This window comes from Schistosoma mansoni, chromosome W (genome assembly GCF_000237925.1).
Source record: "Schistosoma mansoni strain Puerto Rico chromosome W, complete genome".
Lineage (NCBI taxonomy): Eukaryota > Metazoa > Platyhelminthes > Trematoda > Strigeidida > Schistosomatidae > Schistosoma > Schistosoma mansoni.
Genome location: NC_031502.1, coordinates 16,355,108 through 16,371,465, shown reverse-complemented (window position 1 = coordinate 16,371,465; position 16,358 = coordinate 16,355,108). Strand labels below are relative to the sequence as shown.

The 16,358-nt window shown below is 37.3% G+C and overlaps 1 protein-coding gene across 1 annotated transcript in view; it reads right to left on the bottom strand.

The window, feature by feature from the left end:
- Nucleotides 1-3,737: 3,737 nt before the first annotated feature.
- The window catches only part of Smp_171850 (putative yippee protein), a gene marked incomplete at both ends in the record, with an annotated part of 47,283 nt that continues 34,662 nt past the window's right edge, over nucleotides 3,738-16,358 (bottom strand). Inside the window, 2 exons of the mRNA XM_018788758.1 lie at nucleotides 3,738-4,274; nucleotides 5,319-5,627. Of these exons, the coding sequence (XP_018654269.1) occupies nucleotides 3,738-4,274; nucleotides 5,319-5,627 (846 nt within the window). The remainder of the gene's footprint in view (nucleotides 4,275-5,318; nucleotides 5,628-16,358) is intronic.

Here is a 16,358-nt window from a genome sequence, read left to right as displayed (position 1 = left end):
GTTAAGAAGTAAAAAACGTAATGGGTAGATTAGGACAACTTTTCCATTTTAACCATCATCGTTTCTACGTTGGAGTTATAAAAATATTGTTGAGAGGGGTTAATATTCAGTATACATCTGTCAAAAAAAATTGTATTTTCCTCATACTCATGAATGATTGCACTCATGATGGCTGTACTGTTTTTAAGTAAAGATTAAGTATTAGTCAATGAGTGTTGAAACTTAGTTCTATGGACAATTGAGAAATTACCTGTTGAAAATCCTTAGTAGGTAAACATTTTTCAAAACCAAGTTTTCGCCGACTCCGCCTGCAGTTATTCTAGAGCTACTACCGGTCCCAAGCCTGGGTAAAGGAGGAGGGTTGGGCATGGGGTCAGCAACCATATCCTGTACAAAACATCCTTGCTAAAAAACGCCAACCAGAATAAACAAATTAAACCATTTAAACCGCGTCCTCCAAGTTGTAGGGAGAATTATAACGCCTCATGGTTAAAACCGATGTTCTTCAGAAGTCACGAGGCCGATGCCACTTCTAACAACCAGAGCAACAATTGATACAAGTACATGGAATGATCGGACAATGTGAGTGATCAGAAGGACTAATCAATTAGCTACGGAAATGGGGAGATACAACTTGGTGGTTCTTGGAATCAAGAAAACCCATTAAACCCAAGCTGGACAGCAAAAATTACCTACGGGAGAGATGCTGCTGAACTTCGGTCACGAAGAGAAAATGCTCCACACACTCAAGGAGTTGCTTTGTTGCTGTCCAAAGAAGCACGAAATGCACTTATAGGATGGGAATCTCATGGACCCAGGATCATCAGAGCATCTTTCAAATCAGAGGAGAGGATCATGATGAATGTTATCCGGTGTTATGGACCCACCAATGATAGCAATGACGACGATAAACATCAGTTCTACGAGAGGCTGCAATCTATCATAGAGAAGTGCCCAAGAAAGGACCTGATAATCCTGATGGGAGACCTAAACGCCAAATTCGGAATGGACAACAATGGTTATGAAGATATCATGGGACGGCATGAACTGTGAGAAACGAACGAGAATGGTGACAGATTTGCAAATTTATGTGCACTCAACAAGTTGGTTATAGGCGACACGACATTCCCAAATAAACACATACATTAAGCTACATGGGTTTCACCGGATCACACCACGGAGAATCAGATAAATCATATTCGCGCCGGTAAAACATTTACAAGGTCAATGGGAGACGTGAGAACTAGGGGATGAACTGACATGGCTTCAGATCACCACCTAGTTATGGGGAAGCAGCACGACCTGACAATATACCAGCTGAACCACTAAAGTCAAACATGGAAGTAACTACAAACATGTTCCACATTCTATTCAGGAAGATTTGGGAGGAAGAACAAGTGCCATTGATAGACTGGAAAGAAGGATACCTCACCAATATACCAAAAAAGGAGATCTGAGTAAATGTCAGAACTACAGAGGCATTGCATTGCTGTCAGTACCAGGAAGGCTTTTCAACAGAGTGTTGCTGCACCGGATGAAAGACTCAGTAGACGCCCAACAAGGATGCCTACTCTCCCTCTTTCTCCTGGTCATTGACTGCATTATGAAGCCTCCATATCAGAGGGGAAGCACGGAATACAATGGACAGCTTGGATGCAACTAGACTATTTGAAATTCACAGATGACCTGACCCGTCTATCCCATACACACCAACAAATATTGGTGAAGACAGCCAGTGTAGCAGAAGCCTCTGCAGCAGTAGGTCTCAACATTCACAAGGGAAAAATCAAGACCCTCAAATTCATCACAGATAACATCAACCCAATCACACTTGAAGGGGAAACTATGGAAGAGGTGGAAACTTTCACGTACTTGAGCAGCACCATCAATGAACAAGGAGGATCCGACGCTGACATAGAGGCGAGGATTAGTAAGGCAAGGGCAGCATTCCTAGAGTTGAAGAACATATGGAACTCAAGGCAGCTGTCAGCCAACTTCAAAGTGAGAATCTTCACTACGAACGTCAACACAGTTTTACTGTACAGAGCTGAAACGTGGAGAACTACCACAACCATCATCAAAAAGACACGAGTATTTATAAACAGTTGTCTACGCAAGATACGCAATATCCGTTGGCCGGATACCATTAGTAACAGTCTACTGTGGAAGAGGACAAACTAACTTCTAGCCGAGGAGGAAATTAAGAAAAAACGTTGGAAGTGGGTAGGACATATATTGCGGAACTCATTAAACTGCATCACGAAGCAAGCCCTAAATTGGAATCCTGAAGGGAAACGAAAAAGAGGAAGATGAAAGAACACATTGTGTCGGGAATGGGAAGCAGATATGAAGAGGCTGAATAGCAACTGGAAACAAGTGGAAAGGATTGTCCAGGACAGAGTTAGATGGAGAATGTTGGTGAGTGGCCTATGCTCCTTTATGAGGGGTAAAAGGTGTAAGTAACGAGTTTTTACCATTCAACTGAACATCATAACTGTTTTGTCCAGTAGGAAGATATACGAGATAGTAATGGAGTTGTTTATCTCATAACAGATGACTAGATGGGCAGGTTTCGTAGGTAAAACAACTCTACAGAACTGTTTATAATAAAATTTATTGGCTTTATTTTGTAACTGAATTATTACGTCTTTACTGTTCCTATTAATTGAACGTCGTTGCATTACTTGGACGTTTTATTTTGATGATGATATATTAAGACTATTGGTTTTATTATACAGAAAAGGATGAGAATAGGCAACAGGAATTTCTTCTAAAAAAATCAATAACTCATGATTTTAGTAAAATGACGAAACTCAGGAGATGTTTTAAATGCTAGTGATATCGAGAACACTACTGAAGAACGGAAACACAGTGTTCTAGGTCATAACACTAAACTTTCATGTTATAAATCATACTTCGAAAATTAACAACCACTACATATAAAAACATATTGAAGTTTATTTATAGACATATTTGTTCAGCACTAATGTACATAGTTTTAATTAAAAGACTTTTGGTTCTTAAAGAAAGATGTCATTAAACCTCTGCTGAATAGGGAATAACACATTTTATTTTCTATAGTTATTATAACATACAGGTCGGTTAACGTAAGAAGTCATAAACGCAGTTGAAAAGTGTTAAGTGTGAGAGGTTTTACCAAGACAAGTGAAAATGAAAATATAGTCCGTAACCTGACAGTCATTTGTTCGATTACAAAAGTTTACAATATGGCCTTTATGAGTATTTTTAACTTAGGACAGATATCAGTCCAGTTTTATTTGGTACTTGATCAACTACTGTTAGATTTTATAGAAAACATGCTGTATCCCTTACCATAAGAATAACATCGACAGAAAATCGAGGTATATAAATTCTTCTATTCACATTAGGTGTAGAACATTTTTTTAAATATTCAATAAATAAACGAAAACTAAAACCAATTTTATAGATAAGAAATTCAAAAGGATATAACATACCCTTGAGTTGCATCTAAAAATTAGATTGTGTCTAAACAAAAGACGTTCTGTTTGTTCATAGATAATGAATAAACTGATTTAAGATAGCATTTGATGGTATATTTGCATGTATACAATAATAATGTTCGAATAAATGAGAAGTCTCTCTTTTAAACTGCACTAATTTTTCATATGTTAACAATTTTTGTTTACCATAAAATATAAAGTTAAGGGGAAAAGGAAATTTTATTTAACTTCCAAACAGCTGCTTTTCTGTAATAACTACTTACCTAAGTGTTTTATCCTGTAAAACATTGATTGGTCCATTTTAGCACGTTGCATTCTCATGTGATTAGACTCTTTCTTGCGAAGTAAACAGCGCATTTGAACACGAGCATTTTCATCTAAACCAACTTTAGACATTTCGGATTCAAGACGATCACGTCTTTCCTTACGTTCTCGGTGTATTCTACCAATATCTGCCATTCTTTGTTCCATAAAACGCCGATAAACAGCTGGATTAACTGGTTTTACTATTCGAAATGTATGCTGTTCATGGGATGAATCCATAGATTCTTTTGCTATTTCAGGTTCTTGGACTTGTGTTGATAGTTTCGTTGAAGGATATGTCGGTTTTTCCATAGTATCATCATCATTAAGTTTTACAGGAATAACAGGTTCCGTTGAATTTGAGAAATAAGTTTTAATTGGTTGATTTACAAAGGGACTAGCAGACCGACTACAAAAATCATCCATTCCCATTTCATCTTGTTGTTGTTCTGTAGGGGTATTCAGATGTGATGTGCTAACTTTTTCAACCTGAAAATGGGAAACTTAAAAGTTAGACTAGAACGACATCCAAAATCTGATTTTGATGGTCTCTAATATGCAAGAAGCAGAAACACTCGTTTTATTGGTCTAAACCTACTTAAATTTATTAACGTAAGTTATCCGTTGATAATCTACGATTGTCATAAAAAATGGAGTATAATGAAATCGTTAAAAACAGATACTAGTATCCATCTGAACAATACCGTATTCTAGTTGAAATTTTACTGGTAGTATTATTATTTCTCTTTAACACTAAAGGGATTTACAACTAAATGATCAATATTTATCAACTCACGACATAAAAAGAAAAAACGATTCCTTTTTCAAGTCAATTTAAACAAAAATTATATTACCCAGATAATTCCTCTTGCATCTAAATGAACGATGGTTAGGGAAGGTATCTAATTCACAAATTAAGATACTATATTATACAGCTTTCAATGAGTCTCTTTGTAAATTAATTAGATGTTCATATAAGAATTAGCATCGGGATTGATTAAGTCGTTGTTATTTATCTCTTATCCTCATTTTCACAATTCAGCTTTCATATGCCCATTGAATATTTATGGTATGAGTGTTAAAAGTTTCCCGCAAAAAGGGGGTTGTATCAATAAACTACAAACCAAATATTGATATACTAAGACATTCAAATAGAATACGAATGTCCATGGTAATACCCCAATTTCGATCATTAAAATAAATTTACAGAACACTCAAAAATGCGTTGTAACAACTCACCTTTTTAAATTTGATACCGAACATGTTGCTTAGAATGATAATGAAAGCCATACAACTGAACCACTCAAGTCACAGAAAGCAATAACATTACAAGAATATAAGTGTCTCATAAATTATAATTCTTTATAATAATATCTGGATCTATGCATATTTATTACACTTCGTGAACCTGAAACATCATAGATTTTTTTACTTAAAGATATGGCCGGTGTAAACATTAGCAAACAAAGAACGATTAATTATACACAATGATCGAATTTGCTTTACACTTATCTATCATACTGGCAAACCTACTTTTTCAGGGACTTGAGATTTTTTGGGTATCAGGATATTGCCATTGTTCGATGTCACCATACGAGGAGGTAGTTTTGGAGGAGTATCTGACGGTGAATTTATGTCGTTTGCTGTATATAATACCGATTGCATGTTATCATCTGAAGTTTGAACACGAGAATCTGTAGTACTGACTTTATTTGATTCCTCGGAGATACTCAATACAAGAGAAGAGCTAATCGTAGCTACGGGACTTGTTGCATTTTTGTTTGAATTACTCGTTGTCCGATAATTCTGTCGATTTACAGTTGTGTTTAGTGATTGGGGTCTGCTGCAAAAAGTTGATAAAAAGAACTATAAAACATTGGAAACTTATGAAGAAAACATTATTGCTTTTACAGGATACATTGAAGTTGTGATTTAGCCACAGCGCTACTATTATTCAATTATTACTTGCTTATATGCAGTGTTATCCAAATTATCATCTACATACGTACATAACCATTAAATGAGATTTCTCTTTTTTCCAAATAAGTTCATCATTGTATACAGGACGCCGTCAAATCTTAGTTTCCCTGTGAATTAATGTGAAAAGCTATGGCGGTATTTCAGTGTTTAGTACAGAATATCAACACTTTTGTAAAAATCTTAAACTCTGAAACTAAGATTCATCCTATGAGAGATAGATTCATTGTATCGATGAACAAAAAGTCTAATAATAATATATGTAGTATTTAGTTATATCCTAATGAGTAGAAAAATTGTATTTTTGACCACTTCTACTCAGAAGAAGTGGCTATCATTAAGTCACGAAACGTTAAAAATACAATTTTTCTATTCATTGGGATATAACAAAAAATATGCTTAACGTCCAACCTTGGCATTGATACCTATAAAAGTCTGATATTTATTTGCTAACTATCCTTACGACGTTCAAATATACTTATCGAAAGGAAATTACAAGCGAAATAGAGTGGTCCATGTGTTCTATTTCTTTGTGAGTGGAGCATATTCAGTAAACTGAGCTTAACGAAAAATAATAATAAGATATTTCCAGTGTATTCTATACATTAGCTTTTTTACAAATCGAACCAATGGTTAGTATGATCCAAAGTTTATAGTAAGAATGATATAAATAGGTGAAAACAATTCGCTAAATATAGTCATGAAATTTTGGGAACGACTGTGTTTGATCAGCTTTTTAAGTTAAATGAAGTTGAGGTCATGTCATTTGTACCAAAAAAATCATGAATTAAATGCCATTAATTACTGTATGACGGTAACATCACGTCAACTTGTCTAGAAAGTCATACTACCCAGTACTTTTTGACTGATAGATGTTATTTTGAATCTGGACTTTATACTCCTGAGAATCATAAATCATGCCTCTATCACACTTGATAGAAATTCAATGTTTTTGTGAGAATTTGAATCAAAGTTGTTGTTGAGATTATCATTGAGATGACTATAGAGTTAAGAGTAAACTATTTCTAAATTTATGTGTCAAATGCATGAAACAGTGAAGATATCAGAAATTCTCATCGTGTAGGTTAGATTAACACAAATGAAACAATACTGTTTTGCAGGCGAGAGAAGATAGCGATTTACTGTTGTTTACAGACATACTGGCATATAGTCACACATATCTGATACGTAATATACAACCTCCTACCCTTTGCATTCTCTTAATTATTGTTGAATTTGTAGATTCGAATCAGAGAGGCGAAATTAGGTTATTTATTCTTTATTTCAGTACACATTACTGGTAGACTAAAAAATAACCAAGCTTCGCTGTGAAAAGTCTTTTTAACTCCCTTTGTGGTGTGTGGTACTGATGTCGACAGATGTAAGTAGCATGTACCATCAATCGAAAGTGAAATGCCTGGCGGCAGGTCAAGAAGATCAAAGAAAATAGGAGGAGAACAGGGAGTGATTGGTGTGGAAACGAAGGAACAATCAAGTCTGAAACAATTGATTAACATTTTGTAAATGAAGTATTTACTGTATAGTTCTCAGATTTTACTAAAAGATTCTGTAGTTTTGTGTTCAAATACATTTGATTGTCCCTACTGATGTTCTCGTTCACTACCCCTTCACTAATGTAATACGTAGGATATCAATAGGTACATCCCCCTCGAATTGTAATTTAGGGAGATGGGTTTCTTTTGAGGGGTTGATGTATAAAACGTCTTGTGCACCATTTATGTGTCCTTTGAAAATCTTTGCGGGGAGCGCGTTTCGGTAAGCACTTTATAAGTAAACTCCAATTCTTCTATGGCGTCGTCTGAGATTGTTTATGTTCGGCTCTCAATATATCTAACTAAGTTTCTTATGTAACGAATGCGTGTAAAGCTAAAGTGTTTGTACTGACGCATAGAGGGGCTTTTTTCTATATATACTTTTCCTTAACGAGTTGTCATTAATTGTGTAGATAAACATTATTGTATAAAAGAGTACAGCCTAATGAAGATCCAATTGAAAAGCATTTACAAGAATTTCAGTATAAGGTGATCTAGTCTCCTTAAAAATAGAAAAAACCTTCAATTAGCGCTACACGGAACCAAAACTATTTCAAGGGTAAATTCATGATCATTTACCAACTTTTTAAGCACATATGAAACAGAAAGGTCCACAAGTAATTCATGCTATCTTGGCTCATCGTTGATAATACTACGCGTGGTATATTAGTATAAACGGAACTCTGTGCCTTAAGAAAAGTATAAAGCGTAGAGAAGCCATCTAACAATCTATAACGATGCATACGTTTGCTAACAACCGCAAACTGAACTGCTGATATATGTAGGTATATATGAAGCCGAAATAGAAAACTCACTGATGATTAAGCTCAAACATTTAATAATGAGTATGTTTTATCATGTTGGAAAATAAATAAGTCGAGTAGCTATATGAAATTGAGTGGTTGGTTTAATAAACAGTGGAAAATACGAAATACTAATTTTAGTCAGTATTAAACAAAAAACTATCACATCAATCAAATGATGGACATTTTGCTACTTGTTGCTTTTAAAGAGAAGGGAATAGGAAAACCAGGATGCAATGCAGTTTGTTGGCTAAGTTGTGTCCAGAAATGTTAATGAAAAACTAGCACATCGGCTATAAGGTTGCGAAAATCTGATGGGACTCATGAGACACATACATTTGTTAGCAAAACGTGAATTCCCAATAATGATATTTCAATTAGGAGCTTTACAGGTGATCAGAAGAATAATAACTTAAAGTTTCTCTAAAATACAAGTACCGTAATTTTGATCTTACCTTGCAATTTCTTTTTTGTAGGTGTGTGATGGTGTTACAGGATGGACAGCAGTTGCTGAGATTATGTGATCTGCAGCATTAACACGAGTATTTGTTGTTGAAACAAATTGATTTCGCAAATTCGACCGAGGAGGAATTGGTGGTGGGAGCGGGGCACCTTTTTTGTTACCCGGTTCTAATTTACATCCTCCAGTGGGACTAGCATTTGAGTCTGAAGACAATAAAGACTCATCGATATCTTTTGTTTTAGGGCTTTGAGTGATCGGGGTTACTTGATGGTGGCAAATTCTACCTGGCTGCAGAAAACACTTATCTTCTACGAGACAGTAAACAAAACATAAAACACAGTGAACTGTTTGTAATCTAATATACAAAATATGATATATATATATATATATATAAGCGTTATCAATTTCTTGGTGATGCTAGACAATTATCAACGTAGAAAAACGAACCCACCACTCCCTATAACTTTGATAAATTCATCTAAGTACTGTCACTACTCAGGGTAGAGTAAGATTTCCATAAAAGAATAATGATAAAATAACAGTATATTTCTAACATGACAGACACACACCGATTTGACGGGAATTATCAATAATTTATAATAGTGATTTATAGAGAAACCCCCCAAATTTCGCGGTGTTTCAGAGGATGAGAACAGTTCGCTTTCTCTCTCTCTCTCGAAATATTATCACATGACCACGAGTATACAGCCACTGTCAGAGAAGTCCTACTCACTGCTTTCTCGCGGCAGGGGTGTTGTCTACGAAATTGAGAGGACGAAGAGATTGTCCGGTGCTCTAACCGGGTTGGTGGCTATGGAGGATTCACTGAGGGGAGTTGAAAAACCTCGATTCCGAACCAATGGTGCATATGGGCCCCAATATCCTGAGGGATCAAGTGGCGTATGAATCTAATGTTGTTCACTAGCAACCATAGGACTGAATCTCCTAAGGTTGCTCCGCTGACTCGTGAATTAGACCTTTAAATCAAAGACTCGTGGAGTGGCCTTATAAAAAAAATCATCTTATTTGGTTTGGGCGCCCGGGCAATATCCTAGCTCCCATACGAACCAAATGATGATTGCAACTGGAAAAATTGTTTTCACTTCAACACATATTCAGACAAATCCCACTCACAAACATTTGGTAACACTTGTTCCTATTTTTTATTCTTCATCACTTGTCCTAGCCCACATACAAATTAAATGATGACCATAATCAGAAAATTTATTTACGCCTTAATTTTCATTCTCGTGACTAATACTCAAAACAAGTCTTTAATACCCAATTTCATTTCACATTGCTTCACTTGTCTACTCCTTTATTCCTATTTTATATATTCCTTTATTCAACACCTACAGCAGCCCACTTATGGTGAAACCCTGTCCTATCTAAACGATCTCAAGTCAATGACCGGTTGGAAGTTGAATGCTGCCGCCAAATACGAATTCTAAACCCTTCTTCTGGAACCACGTATACCATTCAAACTGATCTCCTTTAACGTTCGTACACTAATTCAGAACGTTATTTATTTATTTAAACACATAAATATTGGTACAAGGGGGCACCAGATATATATGCGCCGCACAAATCTCATTTAATTTGTGTGAGGGCTGTGATACTGCCAGGGTGCCCAAACTGAAGCAAGTGGTTTGCTTAGGAGGCCACACCCGGAGCCTTTGACCTGAAGGTCTGATCCACAAAGCAGTGGAGCATCATGAGGAGATGCAGACCCATGGTAGCCGGTGACCAACGATTGATTCATACGCCATTTGTTCCCTAAGGATACTGGAGCCCATGTTCACCATTGGTTTGGAATCAGGGTTTTTCAACTCCCTTAGGTGGACTCGCCGTGTCCACCGACCCGGTTAAAGCGCCGGACATTCGCTTTTCGTCTTCTCAATTTCGTAAACAACACCCCCGCCACGAGAAGGCAGTGAGTAGGACTTTCCTGCCAGAGGCTATATAGGCGTGGCCATGTGAGAGCATTTCGCGAGGGAGAGCAGACTTTCTCCACTGTCAGCCGTACCAGGGTATTTGGGGCACACAGGACATCCTGGAATAAATCGCATGAAAGCACTAGCAGGAAGTTATGTATGCTGGCTGCATTTAGACACCCAACTGGAGCAGCTAAAGCAGAGCTGCAATCATGATCAATACTACAGTCACCGTGGCAGCGTATACACTTGGACTTTGCTGGTCCACTACATGGACAAATTTACCTTCTGGTAGTTGATGCATACAGCAAGTGGCTAGAAATTTTTCTCATGGAACATCCAACAGCAAGTTGCATAGCCAAAAAACTACGTCAACTATTCAGTCGTTTCGGGGTCCCAGAATTGATAGTTAGCGACAATGGAACACAGTTTACGTCCGCTATCTTGTCAGAATTTTGTCGGCAAGACGGAATCAATCATGTCCGAACACCTCCATTCCATCCCCAATCCAATGTTCAAGTGCAACGCTTTGTCAGTACATTTAAAATGCTTTGAAAAAATTCAAAAGGGAGGGTACCACCGAAGAGATCTTAGAGAGGTTCCTGCTTATTTTGAGCTGTACACCGAACCCTCAGACGATCAACGGGGTCTCTCCAGCAGAAGCTCTATCTGGCAGAAAAATACGAACACATTTCAATGTCATCCATCCGACGCCAGCTCTTGAGCCTCAACGAAACGTATCGATGGAGAAGCAGTTCAATCGACATCATGGGGCACAAAGACGATTGTTCACGGTGGGTCAAAACGTACTTGCTATGGACTATCGTGGAAAAGATCCTACATGGACAGCTGGTCGGATCGTGAGAAAGAAAGGGAATGTGGTTTATGAGGTGTCAGTTGGCTCAGAAGTTTGAATACGTCATGCTAACCAATTGAAAGCAACTTCGATAGCCAGTAACGAGACTCGAAATCGAATGCCTCTTGACGTTCTGCTAGACACCTTTGAAACACACAGGTCAGTTTCTGTGCAAGCAAAGAGTGATACAACTTCCTTATTGCCTAGACGATGGACAAATCGAAAGCACAGGCCAGTCACTCGGTTGCAGTTCGACCCTAGCATCAGATCCTACGAATCTGCTCAAAGAGGATGTGTTAGCGGGACATAGATTGGATTAAAGTATGTTACATGCACGATTGTGCTGGTGCACACTGATTGGCTAATTTTTATCCAATCAGCGCTAGTTGATGCTTGGAGAAGACTCTAGAATCTCCTCATGTAAAAACTACAAATACACTAAAGTATTTCTTGTTGCGCTTCTTACTTCCATCCGATATCCAAATATGATTGGATTAAAGTAGTAGAGATTTTGACATGATTGTTAAAAAAAACACTATATATTTCTTTGATGATTTTGATTTTGATTATTTCCCTGAAGAAATCCAGACAAGTTAGCTGGACGAAACGTTGGAATTATTTAAATTTCAATCGCTGAGACTATTTCAAATATAATTTTTTCACATATAATGAATTCTCTATACTCAGCGCCCAATTATTGTCAAACTATTCGTTCTAACCTTGACGAATATTCGTATGAAGAAATTATAACAGTTATAACAAAACCCGAGAAAGACTGACTCACGAGGAGCAGGCTGGTTTTCGTTCTGGTCAATGATATATTGATCATATTTTTACCCTCTGTCAAATCCTATTACATCGCCATACTTATAACATGCCAAATGTCACAGTGTTTCTTATCATCAGGGTGGCCTTCCATTCGTTGGACAGGACTGTTCTCTGGGATTGTCTATTGAAGAAGGGTGTGCCTGAGAAGTTTATTAACATCCCAAAAGCTCCATATTACTAACACCTCAGGCAGAGTGAGGAGCACAACCACCTCTCTCCGTTGTTCCATTTAAGAAGTGGGGTTAGACAGGGTTGCCCAATCTCACCGTTTTCCTTCAACTTTGCCATCGATGACATTTTGGAAACGGCTCTGATGGATGCAGGTAATTATGGTGTCGATCTGTTGCCTGGAGAAAGACTTCTCGACCTTGAGTATGAGAACGATATTGTCTTACTATACGACAATACCCAAGGCATGCAATCCACACTTAATCAGTTGGCAATCAGTGTCCGTAGGTATGGTATGTGCCTTGCACCTTCTAATTGCAAAGTACTTCTACAACACTGGCAGGACCTTGAACCTGCACTCACTCTGGGTAGTGAGCAGATAGAAGTAGTCGAGAATTTCATGTATCTAGGTAGCTGAGTAAGTGTTGGTGGTGGTGGCGTGAGCGACAAGATCGAGTTACGTATAGTGAAAACCAGAAAGGCTTATGCCAATCTTTGTCACCTTTGGTACCATCGTAATCTTGGTCTGGTTGTAAAAGGTCGGATCTACAACGCGTCGGTGAGAGCAGTTTTGCTCTATGCTTGTGAAACCTGACCTCTCCGAGTTGAAGATGTTAGACAACTTTCTGTGTTTGATTGTCATCGTTGTCTTCGAAGGATTTCTGAAATCCAGTGGCAACACCATGTTAGCGATGAGGAGGTTCGCCATCGTGTGTTCGGGCACAGGGATGACAATTCAATTGGTGTCACTATCTTGAAACATCGAATTCGGTGGCTTGGACGTGTCTTACGAGTCTCATCCCAAAGAATTTCACATCGTGCATTATTTGCCGACGCTGGGACCGGTTGGAGAAAGAGGAGAGGTGTTCAGTGTATGACATGGTTTCGTAGTATGAAAGAAGGCTGTACAGGACTGACTTCTGTTGGTCCTTCACGACTCCCTCGTTGAGGTTCTTGAGATGGTACAACATAGTAGCTAGAGACCTTATCAAACATGGATCAGAATAGAAGCCAGTGGCGATTCTGCTGTACCTTTTATTCACTTTCTTCATAAAGGTAAACGTAACTTCTTTGACTAAAAGAATTCTTTCTGGTTGTATTTTTCCTAACTGAACAGTTTATCCACTTATTATTATTCCAGTCCCATACACTAACTTCTATATCTTTTCACAACCTTATTGTTACTGTGTGGTGCATACGTATTTGGTGCGCCCTTGTACTAATGTTTGTGTTCACATAAATAAATAAATAAACAAATATGATTTGAAAAATACCAAACTGAATCTTGAGATTTACAAACCCACGATGGTTGTACATATAGTGCAAATAAATTCCTTCAGATCGAGGGAACACCGAGTAACTCATTAGATAAGATCATGAAAATATTTAACTTGGTACAAAATGATATTCCTAAGTTGTGCTTACCTGTGATGTAAAACTGTGACTCATTATATGCAGATGTGTCATGGTTACATGGAGCACGCTCTCGTAAACCACAGTTTGGTGGATTTTGTGTTATTCCGATGTTTGAAGTTAGTGGTAATGCTGAACTTTGTGTGGATATATTAGGTACAGGACCCGGTTGCCACAATTCACTAAATGCACATGAATTACTATTAGGGATACGAGGTCTTCGACTGACTAATGGACTTGCACCGGAAGGATTATTATTTGTGCTTGCACATGCTGAGTTCGACGCGGATCGCCCTGAATAAACTAGAGGGTTATGTGACAAAGAGCTTGAACTAGTTGATCCAAGGGAAAAGTAAGGTACGGGAACTGAAACCAACGGACCATATATATTGCCTGGCGGAGAAATTTGGTGCATTTGAATATGATTTGGAGTTAGGTGTGAACCATACCGATGTAACACTTGACCTGGGGAAGGAAACAGTGACTGAAACATGAAGCCTCCAGCATCTTGAGCACTGTGGCTATGGGTAAGCCTGTGTGCCGATGGATTTCCGTGCATCCTGTTTTCAGTGGCGAAACCTTGAGGAACGACAGTATCTGGGTTGTAAGAGACATGGTGTGCAGACAAAGCAAGTGTCTGTGCCGTTGGGATAGAACTACTTTGTGGAGGCTCAATAATTCCATATACACCTGAATGACAAACCGGTGATGAAGCAGCACAACCTGGTGAGGATGCATTTGACGAACAGTCAAAAAACTAAGGAAGTATAACATAAAAATTCACATTATTTTGTAGAACGATGAGACCACTGGCGAAAGCAAACACAACTTTTATGAAAGTAAGTAATAAATATACCTTTTGTTATATCCCAATGAGTAGAAAAATTGTATTTTTGATGTTTCAAAACGTAATGAAAGCCACTTCAAAGTAAATAAATAACCGAAGTGATTTTGTATCAGTTCCCAAACGGCAATACAACCTTAGATACATATATTGTGGTCACTGGGGAAATGTCAAGAAATAAGAACTTTGAATTCAAAGGAACGAGACTCTTACAGTTATTGGATGAAAAAAGATCCTGTGTGGTTCTGTTACAGTGTCAATCAGGAAATCATAAATCATGCGGTCACCAAAGTACCAATTAATCTTATTGTAAATTCCAATGAGTGATGAATAAAATTCTGTATCTTATGAGAACATATACACTAGATTCAAAAATGCTTTTTCAGACGAAAAAGCTATATAGCATATCGAGTTTGGGAAGTTTTCATATAAATCATTTAGAAGAACTGGAAAATTCACCAACAGAGCCAAACAAAATGCTAAAAACCAGTAAGTTGGATTTGAAATTTTTTCCAGTTTTAACTATCAAAATATTCCACAAAACAGTGAGCTGCATCCAGATGTTAGACAAACTATACATGAAGGCCGACGTAACATTAAAAATATTGATAGGCTTGGAAAAACTAGCTTCAGTGACAAATTGAGTCTATAAATGAACACACCTTTCACTAGGCATCAAGGACACCAACAAAAATAAAAAAACATCGGAAACTTAGTGACAGAAAAGACAGTGTAGAAAATAACTACAAGCATGACTTTAAGCTCCAGTTTAGTGATTTCTTTACCTCAGAAAAAAGGTCAACAAAATTTAAATTCCTGTAAACTTTCCAATGAGTGATATGATTAACGGGATGTCTATGCTACTTAAGGCCCAATTTTTCGGCAGGAATCAGTTGATAACTGAGGGAGTGCAAAACTGGACTGTGGAGTGGAACAAAACCGCATTCACGAACTAAAAGTGATAGGATTTTTCTTGCTGATAAGTGTTTATTGTTTGAAATGGTGCGAGGAATTTTAGCTGAATGGTTTTACTTAAGACGTTCAGTAAGATAATGAGTGGTTGTAATTGAAAGACTTGGTTGGAAACTTATTAGATGTTAAATTTGTTGCTATCTTTATTTTAATAAGAACACCACTAAATAAAATTATTCAGCTATATAACCCCTTACTCCATTAATATCCAGAATGAAGATATGAGTACATAATTAACTCAAACGTGTCGCGGAGAGTATAGAAAACGGGTTTTATGACTAAGCTGCTTTTAAAATGATGAGTATTGTACACCATTGATAGCAAATTTTCCATACAAAGAAAAAATCCTCATGACTGTTGTATATTTACTTAATTTATATGAAAATCCCATTTGTACGATGGCTTTGTTTGGATAACAGTACTCTATAATTTCTAATTCACTTCGATTTTACTCATAAGTCGTGGTGAGCACAAAAGTTATTTCTGTGTGATACTACTGCCTAATCCGGTATTAGGAAGGCTGTTCCGGGTGTTTTCAAAATGGATAATTAGTTTCAAAAGTCCAGAGGTACGGTAATGTTCAGGACCAAACAGTCATCAGGGCAGTTAAACCATCTTGATTATTTCGGTTTCACAACTCAACAAAACAACTATTTCCACATACTGGCTATTTGACAAAATGGACTAAACGGGAGATATCTGTCGCTAAAATAAGACTTACAACTACAAAAAATCTTTGTGACTTTTCAATTGACAAACTTA